The 19,042-nt window shown below is 27.4% G+C and overlaps 1 protein-coding gene across 1 annotated transcript; it reads left to right on the forward strand.

Moving 5' to 3' along the window:
- Positions 1-7,557: 7,557 nt before the first annotated feature.
- P153DRAFT_382047 (uncharacterized protein) lies at positions 7,558-17,230 on the forward strand (the record flags this gene model as incomplete). Its single annotated transcript, XM_033670102.1, has 2 exons — positions 7,558-7,579; positions 17,082-17,230. The coding sequence occupies 2 exons, from the start codon at positions 7,558-7,560 to the stop codon at positions 17,228-17,230; spliced, it is 171 nt and encodes a 56-aa protein (XP_033528005.1).
- Positions 17,231-19,042: the final 1,812 nt, after the last annotated feature.

Genomic DNA, 19,042 nt, shown 5'->3' on the forward strand with positions numbered 1-19,042 from the left:
TCTACAGATTATATTTTAGTTAAATACTATACTTATATTATAGTAGATATACTCTTAGCTATTAAATAGAAAGATACTTTAATAGAAAATATCTCTTAAGTTATATACTAAGCTCTACCCTATCTACTTATAGTAATCTACTTCTTCTAAAGCTTACCTACAGAGGATCTCCTACCTTAGTTACTTATAAATAGTTAGTATATTAATAATAGATTTAGCAGTATTACTAAAGAGTATCTTATACCTTAGTTACTTATAGATAGTTAGTATATTAATAATAGATTTAGCAGTATTACTAAAGAGTATCCTATACCTTAGTTACTTATAAATAGTTAGTATATTAATAATAGATTTAGTAGTATTACTAAAGAATAACTTAGTCTTATATCTTAACTTCTATATAAGTTCTATATATAATAGATTTCTAAAGGTGTTAAGCTATAAGATAAAAAGCTAAGAAGAAAGTAAAATATAAAAAGTAGGTATTAACTAAGATTTAACAGACTAAATATAAGGAAGAGAATCTTAGAAAGGTAAAATATAATAGTCTTTAGCCTTAATACACTAGTAGTTTCTAAGAATATAGTTAAGCTAAAGCTAGTAATTACTATTTCTAAAGTACTACTATAGCTAGGTTAATAAAAGTATGCTATAAGCTTCTCTATTAAAATACTACTATAGCTAGGTTATTATTCTAGTAATAGCTCTGTATTATAAATATCTAGTTCTAGTATACTTAGTAGAAGTTAGTTTCTAGTATAACTAAATTATACGCTAATATAGTAGTAGAACCTGCTACCCCTAGGTATAGCTCCTATATTAATGTTATAAAGATTACTACTAAGCCTACTTTAAAGACTACTATAGCTAGGTTATTATTTTAGTAATAGCTCTGTATTATAAATATCTAGTTCTAGTTAAACCTACTACCCCTAGGAGTAACTAGCTTATACGCTAATACAGCAGTAGAACCTACTACTCTTAGGTATAGCTCCTATATTAATACTATAAAGATTACTACTAAGTCTACCTTAAAGACTACTATAGCTAGGTTATTATTCTAGTAATAGTTCTGTATTATAGATATCTAGTCCTAGTTAAACCTGCTACTGCTAGGAGTAACTAGCTCTTTAGGTTATTATTTTAATAATAGTTCTATATTATAGATATCTAGTTCTAGTTAAACCTACTACCCCTAGAAGTAACTAGCTCTCTAAGTTATTATTCTAGTAATAGCTCTATATTATAGATATTTAGTCCTAGTTAAACCTACTACCCCTAGGTATAGCTTTTATATTAGTGCTATAAAGATTACTGCTAAGTCTACTATAAAGACTACTATATTCTATAGTATAATATTCCCTAACTAGATCTTCTATCTTAGTATAATTAAAACTACTAAGACGCCTACGCTTAGCAGAAGTTAACTTTCTAGTAATAAGGCTCTAGTAAAACTATTTCTGTAGTAGGAATAACTTTAGGCCCTCTATCTATTTAGATTATTAAAAGTGTAGGAAATTAGACCTTTAGAAAGCTACTTATAAGGAAAGTAATACTAAATAGTATATTTAAACTATCTTATTTATAAAACCCTTAGAATATAAATAGCTATAGATTAATAAGGTTAGGTAGTTAAACACAATTAGTACTATAGCTATAGATTAATAAGGTTAAGTAGTTAAATATAATTAGTACTAAAGGTATATATACTAAATATTATATAGATATAAGGTACTAATTATATTTAACTACCTAACCTTATTAATCTAGTCTTATAAGATCTAACTTTTACTGCTGTTAAGGTAGTCCTATAACTTAGTAGGTATAAGATCTAACTCTTATTACTATTAAGGTAGTTCTATAACTTAGTAGGTATAAGGTCTAACTCTTACTGCTATTAAGGTAGTCCTATAACTTAGTAGGTATAAGGTCTAACTTTTGCTGCTGTTAAGGTAGTTTTATAACTTAGTAGGCATAAGGTCCTACGTACTGTAATTATAATATATTAACTTAAGTATAAAATTAACGCATATTCTTATATATTAATTATTAAATATAATAATATTAGCAGCTATTAGGTTTCTAGTCCTCTTGTGTTTCTTAATAACTAAGTATTTATAGTAAAGATACTAATTAAAGGCTTACTTCTAATTAATAAGTATTATTTATATATTAAATTCTAATATTATTACTTTAAAGCGTTATACTATCCTAGCTTTATATTTTATCTAGATTAACTTAACCTTCTCTTACTTATCTTAGAAGACTAGACTATTAAGGTTAAGAAAAGAGTTAGAGTATAATATATTATTTCTTCTTAATTAAACTAGCTAGCAGGCTATATTAATTACAGCCTACTTTAAAGGTAGTTTAATAATAGAACTTAAGCCCTCTATAGTAAACTTTACAGCTGCTAATTTATTAAGTATTAAAAAAGAGCTAAAGTATAATATATTATTTCTCCTTAGTTAACCTAGCTAGTAGGCTGTATTAATTACAGCCTACTTTAAAAGTAAGTTAGTAATAGAATTCTACTCTAATAGTAAAGTAGATATCTATATTAACTTTATACTAGTCCTTAACTTTAAACTTATTAAAATACTGTTTAAGAAAGTTAATAGTAACTTATAGGTTATAGTACTACTTAGCCTACTTATTATTCTTATAATTAAAGAGCTAGTTATTCTTATAATTAAAGAGCTAGTTATTTTTGTAATTAAAGGGCTAGTTATTCTTGTAATTAAAGAGCTAGTTACTCTCTAAAACGCTTATAGTTATATATAGCGTTTCTATAAACTTCTAATCTTTATCTAAGGTATTAGAGACGTACTTAGAAGAGAAAGTACTAAACCTTATATCTAAGGTTAAATATATAAAATACATACTTAGATAGTAATTCTAGAGAGGTTATAATAACCTATATATTATTAAAGCGCGTTTAGTAAATATAGAGAGAATACAGCCTATATTACTTATCTACGTTGCGTAGGTTTAGAATATATATAGTAAGTTTATAAAGAAGCTTATTTCCTACTATATTATACTATAATATAGTAGTAGTATACAGAGCACAGCTTACCTTATTAATATCTTATTATAAGGTATTTACTAAGTAACTGTATATTCTACAGCCTATCCTGCTTAGAAAGAGTGTATTTATTAATAATAAAATAAGACGTACGTATTACGTTCCTAACTTAATAATAAATATAGGCTACGCTAATAAGATCTATAATCTTATTAATAGTTATCTATTATATAGTATTATCCTCTTTGTCTATTTTACAGAGATATAGCAGCTAGCTATTAACTAACTCTAGTAGCTATACCTTCTAGTATCTAACTATACCTACCTACTTAGAACTATTATATAGGTCTTTAAACAATGTAATAACTATACTAAATAATAACTATATTAATTACTTATAGATATTTAGTAACAGGTTTGTATAGTATATAATAAATACTATACTGCGTAAGTTATTACCTTAGCTATAAGAAGAGATTGTACTAAGTTTTAATCTATTTAAAAGGATATAATTTTAAAATATTACTATATCTTATAGCAAGGTTCTAGTGTACTAAGTAGTGTTAACGTCTTTTATCTTATCTAGCTCCTATTACTATTAAGGATCTATAGGTATACTTATTCTATCTATAAGGTTGTACGCATTATCTTAGGGATTATTATTATCTTAATATACTATATTATTATCTCTAATAAGGTCTATACGCTTATCTCTACTTTACCTTATATAAATATATTATTCCTAAATAAGTATATTAATTTCTGCACTTCTATACTTATAACTAGTAGACGTAGTAAACCTCTTTACTATATAAAGAAATTACTTAAGTAACTATTAAGCGTAGTAAGATAGAGGACTAAAATCTTATATATTCTACCTAAGGTAAAGTAGGTAATAATACTAGACAGTATATAATAGTAGTAGGTCTAAATCTCCTTAATAATATAGATCCTTATACTTACGTATAAATGCCTATACCTATCTCTTAACCTTATTAATATTATATTTTATAAATTTGCATTAGCTAGTGTATTAAAGAAGTTAGTAGTATTATAAGAAGTTATTAGAGTATATTTTTAGCAGAAACTATTGTATTACAGGTACGCTATATAATAAGAAAAACGTCTACTATTTATATATAGTCTAGTTAATATAGCTACTAGTTACGTATAGAAAAGTACTAATACAGGCTAGAATAAAAGTATAAGAAGAGGTTATACTCTAGTTTATTAAATTCTAGTTATACTGTAGAATAACCTATAGATACTTCTTTAGTTTATAACCTTTACCCTAGTATTTCTTTCCTTTCTATAAACAAAATATTAATTTTAAGATATTATAGTTTATAGAGTATATAGTATTAATAAGAAAGCTTCTTAGAAAGTGTATAGTAGGTAGGTTAAGAAGTATAGATTAGTAGTTAACTTCTCTATTTCTCTTTAAGTTATTAAACTCCTTATCTCTTATTACGCCTTAAGAACGCTTAATTTTATTAATATAAGCTTTAAGGTTATAGTTAACTTCTACTTCTAGATTTAGGCTATTTAGGAAGAAATAGTTACCTTCTCTTTTTTACGTCCTAGAGAATATATATATCTAGTAACTTTATTTTAACTTTTTTAGACTCTTTATACCTATTACATCTATAATAGCAGAACTATCTTTAGTAACTAATATAATATAAGCTTTTAGCTAGAAATCTTATTTAATAGCTCTATTATATACTACTACTTTGTAATATAACTTATATAGCTTAGTTATAAGAAGAGTAAGCTACGTATTAGTATATATCTTATTAAACCTACCTAGTATAATATAGGTAGTAAAAGCGTTAGAGGCGTTATCTCTTATTCTAAGGTATAGATTTAATATATAAAGTATAACTAGTATAATACTTTAGTATTTTCTTAGGTACTTAATAGTACTAATTATATCTAAGGTAAGCTATAGCGTAAGGTTATATATATTTTAGAAATATTTATTACTACAGCATTTACAGAACTAACTCCTATTAAATATATTATTCCTTAATCTATAATTAGGCGTAGATAGATTAAAAGTAGCTCTGTATAATAAGAGCTACTATAACCTTAATACATAACTATACTAGAGATAGAGGCGTAGTAGAAGAGAAATATATTAGAATATATATCTTAGCTAACTGCAATTGTTATACTATATCTTATTATATAAGAGGTAAGTAGATACTACTAGAAGCCTACTAATAAATACTATATACCTGTCTATATAGTAGTTAATATATTAAGGTTTAATTATATTTCTAATAGTGTTATCTAATACCCTACGTCTAATCTAAATAGGGTCTCCTATATTAATATTATAGTATTTCTAGATTACCTTATATATCTTCTTTACTTTCTATCTTAGAGTACTAATAAAAGTATTAAAGATTTTAAGCGCTTATCTATAGATACTATTAGTAGAAAAGTAGTCTTCTTTATAACCTATATAGTCTACAGCCTCTATTACCTTATATACCTAGTCTGCTATTTCTAGTCTATTATTGTTATCTACTTCCTATAGGGTATTATTATAGAGTAGAATAATATACTTAAGTAACTTTACATTAGTATTAGTTAAGCTATTATTATTATTTAGGCTATTAAAATCTAGTATATCTAGTTAGAGTTAGTTTTAAAAGTTAACTTTAAGCGTATCTACTTTTCCTAATATAAATAGAAACTCTTTATTAAAGTACTCTTCTCTGTATTAATAGTACTATTAATAATTAATAGTATAGCAAGTGCCTTAGTATAGTAGTAGTTAGCACTTATACTAAACCTTTATAGTATTATTAATACAGTCTAGTTACTATTAACCTACAAGTTATAAGCTGCTGTAGGGTATATTAAATATAGCAGTATCTATTTCTATAAGTATACTAAGTAGTTATAGAACACGTATTAGAGTACTAAGGGAAATAGAATACTCTCTATTAAGTAGTAGTAAATATTTTATTAATTATCTTATTATAGTTACTAACTAGACTATTAGAGTTATTATATAAGCCTAACTAAAAGAAGATTATATCTTAGTTAGCTTAAATTATATAGAAAACTAGTAATATACCTACTTATTATTATTTCTAGTATTAATACAGTACATCTAAATAACGTAAGTTAGTATAAGTTTTATATACTATATATATTAAGACCCTTAGGAGTATAGATTTTCTACTAAGCTACTCTTATAATTCTACTATTTTCTTCTAACCTATTACACTTATCTATAAGATACTGTATAGAGAGACGCTAAATATACTATCTACTAAACCTACACAACCTAACATAATATTAGCTACTAATATAGGAGCCTATAACGCGCTATATACGCCTCTTGCTACTTTATTTAAGTCTAGTAGGTCTGCGTTTAATAATATTACGTATAAGTATAACTAAACTAGAGATAACTACCTTAATAATAGACTTATATTTAAGTAATCTATTAAGCTGTCTACTATACTAGCCTATACCTTCTACTACATTAACTTAGACTACACTAATATCTCTATATAACTTATAGAGGAGATAAAGGTTATAAATTACTTACTAAAGAGAGATATTACAGTATATAAGCAGAGTATTTCTAGTTACACTATAGACTATAACAAGTATAGGCAAGTTAAACGCAGTACTGTAATCTACACCCTTATACTCTTTTATCTAAGTAGAATTTATACTACCTAATATATAGACTATAACGTAGATAATTATATTAGTTAATTAGTTTAACTAAATACTAGTACTACGTAAATTAAAGTAGTATAAAAAAAAGATACTAGTTTACGTCTAAAATAGCTTATAAGGAATAATACTTATAGTATTAAGCGTATCTATACCTCTGCCTTAGTAGATAGTATTATATATAACTAGTACTTTCTTATATTATTTACTTAGTAAGACTGTCTTAACTTAGATACTAAGATATATAATATAGGCGTATATAAGTATTTATAGTATAGTCTATCTACCTTAAGAGGTTTATACTTTGCACAAGAGACTTAAATTATATAAAAGATTAAGATAGTACTAAATAGAAATATAAAGAGCTATATTTTATAGATAGTAGAAGTTTTATACAATAAGCTTTCTAGGGTTACTATTAACTAGAAAATAATTTTATAATTTAATTAGCTAGGATAATAATAATACTATATATTTATAGTAGGCTAGTATTACCTATCTTATATATTTATTTCTTAGTTACTATTTTTATAAATTTTACTATCTATTCTATATATAAATTTTAGCCTGCGTTACGCTACTATAACTTAGTTAAAATATTATAAAAAGCTTAAAGTTTCTAAAAGGCTGTAGTTACGCCAAAATACTAATTACTAATTAGTTACTTTTAATTTTACTACTTACAGTAAAAGCTATAAACTTCTATAAAACGCTAAGGCCTAGCTACTAGAGTTTATACTTAACGCTGTAAGCTGTTAACCTCTATTACTATAATACCTTATACCTATATACCTAACTACTAGCGCTTATTAACTATAATACCTATGCCTAAGGTAGTAAATATTTGTAAGTTACTAAAGGCTAGCGTATTATAGAGTAAGCTAGGTAGGTAGGTAGAATAGAAAGAAGTGCTAGTAATAGTAGAGGTATAGTAATAGACTACTAGAAAGTACTCTCTATTACTAATACTTAATTATGCTAATACTTAAGTAGGTCTAGCAAAACTCTTTATTCTAATAACTATTAGGCTGCTAACACTAGAAAGTATACCTTATTATTTATAAACAGTTAATTGTGCTAATATATATACAGGTTTAGCGTATACTCTTTAAGGCTTAGTAATAAGGCTATTAACGTTAAAAAGTACTTACTTATCTTAATAATTAATTACGCTAATACTTAAGTAGTTCTAAATAAACTATAACTTCTAAAGGATAAACTAGGTTACTAAAGCCCTAGAGTATAAACTAGGTTATTAAAGCTCTAGAATATAACTAGGTTATTAAAGCTACCTTCTCTTTCTATTTCTACTATATAAGACTTAACTAATATAAAGCAGGTAGCGCCTATATACTTAGTACAACCCTAAAGTATACTAGGTATTAAAGCCTAGAGATACCTAGTTAATATCTAGAGTATACTAGGTACTAAAGCCCTAGGAATACCTAGTAAACCTCTAGAGTATACTAGGTATTAAAGCCTAGAGCTACCTAGTTAAACGTTAGAGTTAACTATTTAAATTATCTTCTATAAGCTTACTAGATATCTAATACACTACTAATATAGTCTAACTTTATCCTCTGTTATAGCTAAGTAGTCTAATAAGCTTTATATTAATTTACTTTAAACTGTCTTACGCTTTAGTATAATTATAGTTCTATACTAGTAGTTTCTTCTTCTATATAGTAGTTAGTTATATTAACTCTAGCTAAAGATATATCTATATAGAAGTAAGTTACTCTTTAGTATTTAATTATAGAGAGGTTAAGGTTACCTAGTAGTATAGCGCCTATAATAGATACTTATACTAAGAACTTTTTATACCTTTATAGTTATAGCTCTACACTAGATCCCTTCTATACCTATATTACTTAAGCTCTAGCTTATCTAGTGCTTACGCTAGATATAATAGCCTTATTAGTAACCTTATAAGCTACTTACTTTAGCAGGTAGTAATACTTATAACCTAGTAGTATACTTAAGTTAAACGTATTACTTAAACTGCACTCTATATACTATATAGTAGGGGTATAATAAGGTTTTAAGTTAAAACCTACTTAATATTTTAGAAACTATAATAATTATTACTAATTATACAGCTAGTAAGGCACTAAGGTATATATTTCTTAAGCTAATACTACTGTACGTAATCTTTATTAGCAGAGTTTAGGCCTTTATTAACAAGGGTACTTAATAATAGAGGTTCTATTTATTAGATATCTAGGCAAGAACTCTATTATTACTTACTATATATTAGTACTACTTAACAGTTTATTTAATTAGAGGGCCTACTAATTAATATAACCTTAGTAGTGCAGTATAACAGGTATATTATTAAACTTAACCTTTAGTCCTTTTCTTATAAAAAGCCTACCTATAGGTAAAGTGCACTATAGTGTACTTATATCTCTTAATAGTTATATCTCTTAAAGATAGGTCTTTAGATATATCTACTCTACTATATATACTATAGTATATATAAACATAAAGCAGTATATTATTAGTTAATAGATTTAATAAAGCTAGGCTAGTGTACCTATTATAGTACCTATATATATATCTATAAGGTTTTAGAGTTTTTTTACAGAAATCTTATAATCTAGAATACTATATTATAACTACCTCTAGTACAATTATTAGTTATTAGTAATAGAGTAGGTAATATTAGGGCCTTACTTCTATAAGGGTATAATATAGTAGTTTAAGCTTACTTAAGAAAAAAGAACCTAACAGAGTAACTTACTATACTTATTTATTAGTTTTATATAGTCTTATATTTTAGATTACTAATAATATAGAATCCTTTTAGGTATCCTTATTTAGTAAAATAGATTACCTAATATTTTAGAAGGTATATAAAGAACTTTAGTAGCTTATATATTAGCTTAATAGAGAGTATACTAGGCATTTAAAATAGTTAGTTCTAGAGGTAGTTAGCCTTTAGGCTAGTACACTTTTAAAAATAGTTAGTTCTAAGGGTAGTTAGCCTTTAGGCTAGTATACTATAATTTTATCTTAATTACTAGGGTTTACTCCCTTAAAGATAGCTTTCTCTATACAAAACCTAAGTATAGGCTCTAAGTATACTTACTTAGGAATTACAAAGCCTATATATATAATATAAAGAAAGACTAGACTACTACTACCTATTAAAAATAAAGTTTTATATCTAACTACTAAAGTCTATTATACTAAAAGAGGAAGGTAATACTACTTTAATAATAAAGACTTTCTATATAATACTCTATGCTTATAGCAAGATTAATCTTTAAAGTACTAAGTTTACTTAGTCTAGAATTTAATAATAACTATAGTCTATTCTGTTAGCTATTAAGATTTATTAATAGCCTTAAAGGTAGAGTCTATTAAACTTATTATCTTATAGGTAGTAAATTAAGGAACTCTTTTATAGTTATAGCTGTAGAATGCCTATAGCGTTAGAGAATACGCGTATTATAAAGCCTCTTATAATAGAAAAGGTTATATAGTAACTCTAGTACTCTATACTACTTTATAGGTACTTTAGAGATATAATAGGCACGTTTTTTAGGTATAATTAGTAGCGTATAGAGTAAAACAGGTAATTTTAAGAGTAAGTTTAGAAACATATTAGATAATCTATAAAGATACGTTTAGGTATATTACTAACGCATTATAATATACCTAGAAGGCTTAACTAATAGAGGCGTATTTAGGAGTATAGTAAGCGTATTAAGTAAGTAGGGAGTATTAGTAGAGGCGTAGTAAATATTATAAGTAAGGTAAATTAACTTAGCGTTATATACCTACACTACTAGGCTTAGGTTGTGTTTTTTAAGTTTATAAAAGTAACGTAGCGTATACAGTTATAAGCTAGCTATATTAAGTAAAGATTATAACTATCTTATCTTATATAGGCCTTGCTTTTTAAGCTATAGTACTATAAAATATACCTATAATAAAGTACTAAACGCGTACAAGTGTACAAAATAACTTAATAATAGTAGTTATTCTTATACTAATATTATACTAGAACGTATAAGAGTACTTGCTTATAAGATACCAAAACACAACTCTAAACTTACGTAAGAACTAGGACTAATCTCTAAAATAATAAATAATACGCTTATCTATAAATACTAGTACTGTATATACTACGTATATTACTATACCCTTCTCTTAGTATTATTAGCTAGACGCTACCTAACTCTAAGTTTAACCTATTAAATACTAAGTATTTACTCTATATATTATTAAACTATAGTAATCTCTATTACAGGCTCCTCTTAAGGCATTAAATACTAGATTAAAAGGCTAAAATTTAAGCTGCTATATATTTATTTTTACTAAAAGTAGCCTTTAGCTCTACCTTCTTATATTTAACTCTAGACTATAGGTAGTTAATCTTCTCCTTAGTAGCCTCTATAAAAGTAAATAGTTAATCTTTATTATTAAAAGACAAATCTTTGTCTATAGCATAGATATATAGAGTATTACTGTCCTAAAGGCTAAGCTAATTTAAATTAGAACTTAAAAAAAAGTAGATAGGTTTATATACTTACTATAATTAGCTAATTAGTAGAATAGATAAGCCTACTATAAAAGTACTAGACAAGTTCTATAAAATTACACTACTAATATATACAGAATATATTTATAGTCTATAGAAGTCTTAACTACTTTAAGAGGTTAAAAACACTAGTACTCTTGCCCTATATTACCTAAATATAGATAGTAGCAGAGCCTAGTATAGAGAATAATAAAACGCGTTAACTATATAATAACTAGGTATAGTTACTAGACGCTAGTAAATGTTACTTTAAGAAATAACAAGGATAATAATAAGAGCGCTTCTACTAAGATAATTATACTATAGACTAGTAATATTATAAGAGAGTAGTAAGGATAAGAGTAGTAAATAAGATTTAACTATAAGTAGAATACTACCTTAAGGTATAACTAAATAAAAATAAACTAGATTATAAGGTATTAAAGGGCATTTATATACTAGGCCTATATAGTAATAGTTAACCTTCTGCTAGATAAGGAGAAGATAATATTAACTCTATAGATCTACTACTAAGTTATTTTACGCAATTATACTAATTAGAAGTAGGTATAATATCTAGTCCCTATGCTTATCTAATACTAACACAATTATACGTAATAATATATAAGAAGTAGAATTAAGAAGATTTAAAGGCTTATAGCAATATAGATATATAGGATTTCTTATATACTTAGACTAGACAGAGAGCCTTTATATTAAAAAGCTTTAAGTATTTACAACTTAAGTATTTATATTATTATTATAACGTTCTTACCTAGCTTAATATCTAAATACTATAACAATAGCAGAATATTCTAATAAAGAGTATAATTAATCTAAAACTATAAATTCTAGACTCTTACTAGACAAAATTATACCTCTAATATATAGTAAGAAATATAAGTAATATATAATTTTAGAACTATACAGGAAGCGTACTTAACCTAAATTAAGTAACTTTAAACTTCTAGTAGCTTATATTACTATATATACAGGACCTCTTATTCTAGAGTATAACTATCTTAAATTTATTATAGCTTAAAGAAAAAAGGATTAAAAGCAGCAGGTTTATTTAGTATATAACTTATAATAGTATATAGGGGACACTTATAAATTTAACAACCTTATAGCAGAGCAGTTTATAATAATATAAAATACTATATTATAGTACTAGCTATTTATATCTAAGTATTTTAACAGTAGGTAGCTAATTAAATAGGCGTTATAGATAATATAGACAAACTACAAGAAAGCTACTACTTAAGTAGAAAGAAGTAGGTTTACTAGAACCTATATAAGATTTATTATACTAATACAGAAAACTAGTAGAAAAAAAAGAAAACTAAATTATACACAGGTTACCTAACCTATATAAAGAAGTTCTAGGTTCTCTAATTAATTATTAACTAAGAGCGTCTAGGGCTAGCAAATTATTATATTATATTAGTCTATATAAGAGGTTACTTTATATCTAATATTTTACTAAAGTTTACTAAGAGAGGTATAAAGAATATATTAAGGCAGAGACATAAGACAAGATAGCTATAGTTAGAGGGTAGAGTAACCTACTAAACTTAAGTTAACTAATAGCGCTACTTATACGCAAGTAAACTAAGAAAGTATACTTCTTAATATTAAGCTTTACTTCTAGATATATAGAGCTATCTCTAACTCTTTTAGTATATAAGAATAAGCCTAGAGCTAAACCTTATAATAGGTTTAAGAACTTAGTACTTCTATACAGTATAACCTTATACTCTAATAAAAGTATATATCTTAGTAGTTATAGCTTATACAATCTAAATAGGTAGCTAATACAGAAATACCTATCCTAATTAAAGAGGCAGTAGTTAAATACTATTACTAGTTATCTCCTAGTAGAGTAGAGAGTTTCTTATAGAACTACTATATCTACTACTTAGTCTAGTATAGATAAGTTAAATAATATTAAATCTTAACTTACGTACCTTTCTAGTACAGAATTACAAGAGTTATAAATTATTAATATTTAGCCTAGAATAGCTAGCCTAGTAGGGACGCTAAATTACTATAGGTACTTAAAGATAACTGCCCTATAAATAAAGCAAATGCCTAACTAGGTTCTTAACTACTATATAAAGTACCTAACTATATATTAGTAAACGCTAGTAAGTATATTAGTAATATATATAAAGCTTAGTAGATCTCTAATATAAAAGACGTCTTTCTACAAGATATATAGCTAAAGGTTAGAACCTTATAAAATATATTAGTATTAGAGACGTTCTACTTCTTAATAATAGATTTCTTAATAACTACGCAACGTATAGTAATCTTAGAGAAATTTAAATTATTAGTTTAGAAAAGGTAATTATAACTAAATATAAAGTTATAATAGACCTTACGTAATACGCATAATATATACAGCTAGGCTAATAGTTAGTTTAATATACGTAAAGACTTTAGTAGTAATAATATAAAAGAGATCTCTAAGCTATTTAATATTAGATCTAGCAGTAAAAAATATATAATATTATTAAAAGCTATATTGTCTTAAAACAATTGCCTTATACCTACTAACCTAGGTAATATAAGAAAGAATACTATAGGTAATAAAGATAACTAAGATAATAGTAATATATTTAAAACTAGTACAGACAATTTAGATATATATAATAAATAAACTAGGTCTTTATAGGCTTAATATAGTGTCTTAGAGAATAGAGCTTTAGCTTAACAGCTAATAGACAGAATATATATTTAAGATTTTCTCTATATTTACTTAAAGTATACGTAAGTAACTAGTTAATATTATTACAGATCTTCTAGTTTAGCTAAAGGCTCTCTTAATTAAGTACTTTAACTTAAAGTACAGAAAAGCGCTTTAGAGAACTTTATTAATTACTTTTATACTAGTACGCAGATTTCCTTATACAGGTAAAGGCTTATTTAATTAAGAATCTTAATAAAAAGTATAGAAAAGTGCTTTAGAAATTCTTGCCTATTACTTTAGTAGTAACTATACTAGCAGTCTAGTCTAATATTACAAAAGACTATATACTCTAAGCTATTAAAAAGGCTAGCTTTAACCTATTAGAATTTCCTTAACTTAAGAATATTATTATTATAACAGAACTAGAGTTTACTGTATTATATACTTTAAGACTTTACGTAGTATAGTACAAGATACTTAGTTTATAATTAATAATAGATTTATTATTTATAATATAGGTAGCAGAATAGTAAATCTTATCTTATATAAAGTTATAGGACTTTAGCCTACTACTATTAAGAAGGCTATAGTAGAAAGTAGTAATAAGTATAGTAGTAGCTTTGTTAATTACGTATTTTTTATAGCTACTAGAATGTTAGCTAGGCACTATAGACTTTATAAGATTTGTTAGCGTATATACTAAAGATATTCTCTATATATTACTATCTAAAAAGGCAGCTAGAATACTACAGAACTTTACTTTAAAGGTTAAAAGTAGCTTCTTAGGAAAAGGTGCACTATATAGCCTTATATAATACTATACGCAAATCTATACTATACTTAGTAGAATATAGCGCTAGCTTTATAACTACAGCTACTATAGCAGCAATTACAGTAACTATTATAGGTAAACTAGGTAGTATAGACTTAATAGTTTTAGGTTATTAGAGTAATAAGCTAGTAACTGTAGTAGTAGGCGTATATATAGCTATAAGTATAAGCAGTACTACTACTACGTTTACTACAGCTATAGTAATAGCCTTAAGCCTAGTATACTTATCTGTATCTATACTAATATAATACAGCACTAGCAGCTAACGTATATTAACGCTACTTAGAACTAAGATATTATAAATATATCTAATTACTTAGGATAATACACTTTACTTACGTAAAGTATTATTTACAAAGTTCTATAATAAAGAAGCCTATAATAGTAATAAGTTAAGCAGCGTAGATATTTAATTTTTTACTATATACTTTTCTATTAATAGTAAGTAATCTATATTATCTATAATAGGGCTATAGGTATAATTATTTTTATTTAGATCTAGTGTTTTCTAAGCAGTTTAACTACTTTATAGCTTACTCTCTTCTAAACTCTTTATTAGGCTTAAACTTAGTAACTAGTATTATAGAGTTAATATAGCAGTCTACTAAATACTCTATATAAGATAATTATATATAACTGTACTAACTCCTACTATAGTTAGTGCATAGAGTCTTTACCTCTTCTAGAAATTACGTAAGATATTACTGTTATTAGTGCTTAGTATCTAGAATTACAGTATAAGGCTAACAAAGTAGATCTTATTTAATATAAAGTATTAATTATTAAATTATCTCTAGGCACGTTATTTACTATTATAAACCTCTAGGCGTTTATAAATAGTTAAGTTTATTAGCGTTTCTTACATTAAAGTAGAAGCTATAATAATAGGTATAACTTATATAATAGCTTAAGTAAATGCTACTTACTAACTACTATTATATAAGGTTTTTCTTCTTATAACCTTAATAAATACTATTTAAATAGGTAGGTTTAAGTAGCTAATATCTCTAGAATTATAGGTATTCTTACTATAACTAAATATTACTACAGCTTAGCCTATATATATATAACCTTGCTCTTATACACTTTTACCTACTTTAACTTATCTATAGTTATTTATTAACTCTAACCTTTTAATCTCTTTAACTTAGAAATAGCTATTCTTAATTATATTCTTTATTATCTATAGTCTCTATATTCTGTCTAAATAGTAATTAATTAGTTACTACCTACCTTTATACTTACGCTAGTTCTAATTACCTCTCTACTTATAGTAATAGGTATAGAGACCTCTGCTACTGCCTCTTATATAATAGTATTTACTATATATCTTACCTACCTTACTCTATAAGCTAACCTTAATCTAACCTTCTGCTTTTAGTATTAATAATACTAATTATAGTTTATAGAATAACTATGTTAATAGCTACTAATAAGTTTCTTCTAACTATATATTTATATATAATAATAATAGAGTAGGTCCTTTTATAGCTCTAAATAAAGTAAGCTTAGATATAGCTATACTACTAATACCTAGTACTCTTAGAACTATAGCCTACTTTTAATAGTAACTTTAGGCTGTTCTAGTTAGAACTTACTTCTTTCTATCTAATATATACTACTATAATATCTCTACTTTAGGTATTCTATGTAGTCTAAACAGCGTCCTAGCTATAAATAATTAATATTATATTATTATAGATCTCTAGACTAGCGCTAAGTATAGCTATATAGTCTTTATAATATTCCTTTTATGTTATACTAGTATAGTAGGTTACTTAAGTAATAATACTACTACTTAGTACTTACTTAACTATAGTAGGAACCTAATTATTATACTCTTTACTACTAAGTATAACTCTAATAGTATTATTTTCTAGCCTAGCGTATTTAGGTTAGGTAAGGGCTTCTTTATTATTAACTAGTACAAAGTTATATTTTAAGCTACCTATAAATAGTTTACTTATAGTAATATAGCCTTAATATAGCGTTTAATCTATTAGGTACTATACTAGAATATATAATTTAGTTAAGGCTTAGAAGGAGGAGGTAGTAATTATATAATAATTATAAATAAAAGTTTATTTTTGCTTATTCTACTCTCTTTCCCTTATAAAGATTTCTTATGTAGTAGTAATTTAAAAGTAATAAAGTATATAAATCTTTTAATATTAGTATAAATTACCTAGAATATTAGGTAAATTTAGCTAGATATAGTGTAAAAGTGTAAATTTACCCTTATACGCAGTGTAATTTTACCTAACCTGGTGTATTTTACACTAACGCGGTACCTCAGTGTGGGCGACACAAGCTTTAACGGAGCGGGAGCCAGAGCAGATCTACTATGGTGTGCCCTGCACGATCCGTGGGTGTATGGTGATCGGACCTGCATTAGTCGCTTTTGACGAGCTGAGGATGTTTTCGATGGTCGTTCGCGGTGCTTGATTTGATCATACTAGCAAAATGACACCCAACTCTTTTATCTTGGGCGTAATGGAAACCAAACATGGCAGTCAGGACTGCTTGACGGTACTGATGAAAAACAGTATACCTAAGTAGAAATTGAAAAAGGATTAGGAATTCAGAATCCGCTGTGGAATATCTCAAATCGCGACTGAGAATTGGTAATACTGCAGCCAATCCTAAGACGGACACTAAACAACCTATAACCCGCTCGTATCTACGCTGGTAAGCTTTGACATGTATAAGGCGTCTTGAAGGCCAGTTCAGCGACGTCAAATCCACGGAAATGCGCGCGAGCCTCTTCAATTCGACACGCTCGACTTCCTTTCACCTCTTCCACAATAGTTATCATACAGTGCTACTTCCCGATCAATCACAAATCGCGAATGCAAAGTAGGCACCTTCGTGTAATCTCCAGCTCTTAGTTGAGTATCGTCGCGGCAGAGAAACTCGCTGGGATAGGCGGAGTGGATCAGTTACAAACAGTTATGGCGTTGCGGCGTTGCGATCAGACTTTTCGAGGAATGGGAACCGGAGTGATTCCTAAGCCATGCATGTAAGAATAACTGTCACGTCCGTTACGTCTCACTGAGGTACAAAATCGGGTAATTTACCCCGCAGCTTTATCGGGTAAAAAACACAGAAGAAAGACTGCGTTTTACACCACAATGCAGTGTAAAACGTAAGGTAAATTTACATATAATAGTATACATATTACACAGTTTTTTTCAGTTTTACAGATAATTTATATATATAATTAATTCTTTCTATATATTTCTATATAAGTTCCTTACCAGCTTGCATGTGAGCTCAAATCCAGCTCAATTGTGAGCTTAAATCCTAGCTTAATTGTGAGCTCAAATCCTAGCTCAATTGTGAGTTAAAATCCAGCTCGATTGTAAGCTCAAATCCAGCTTAATTGTGAGCTCAAATCTAAGCTCAATTGTGAGCTCAAATCCAAGCTCGATTGTGAGTGGGCTCGTAGGTAGGCTCGTGGGTGGGCTCCATCGTGGGTAGGCTCGTGGGTAGGCTCCATCGTGGGTAGGCTCGTGGGTAGGCTCAATCGTGAGCTCTATTGTGGGTGGGCTCGTAGGTGGGCTCGTAGGTGGGCTCCATCGTCAGCGTGTAGATGAGATAGTGTTAATAGTTGAGTTTTCAGCTTATGTGGGGTAGGCCGGAGCAACGTTGTTGCGATTAATAGTAGTGCCGGTAATAAGAAAATCTAAGAAAATTACTAAGTACATATATACGCGGTGTAAATTTACCTATACGCGGTGTAAAGTGTAAATTTACCCAATTCTGCGGTGTATATTACCCGATGCCGGTGTAAATTACCACGCCGCGGTACCTCAGTGTCTGTGAGATAGAAAGCCCAGACCATCCATACAGTCTAGTCCCGAAGGGGAACGAGTTCCCATCAACACGAACGCACAACAATGATTGTTGAACTACACTCGTAAGTTGGTAGATCGAAGGTACGCGGAACAGACGTGTTAAGTTGAATCCATGTTCAAACCCCTACATCATCACCTCAACACAAAAAACTTGTTTATTGCCATTGATATTCCTCGTTTCAGCACATATCAAACATATCAGACTTATGGAGATATGCGTGCTTTTGTCGTCGGTTTTGCTCAAGCTTTAGCTCCCTGTAGAACTGTCAGACACACTGTAGAAAAACAGAGGTTTTGTCATTTGGTCTTGCTTCGTAAGTGGTTCATATGTGATATGGAATGTAGAGAGGTATCGTGGTTCAGATGCTGTGTTTGTATAGAGACGTGTCTCATTGTCGAT

Source organism: Dothidotthia symphoricarpi, assembly GCF_010015815.1.
Source record: "Dothidotthia symphoricarpi CBS 119687 unplaced genomic scaffold P153scaffold_3, whole genome shotgun sequence".
NCBI classification, from domain to species: domain Eukaryota; kingdom Fungi; phylum Ascomycota; class Dothideomycetes; order Pleosporales; family Dothidotthiaceae; genus Dothidotthia; species Dothidotthia symphoricarpi.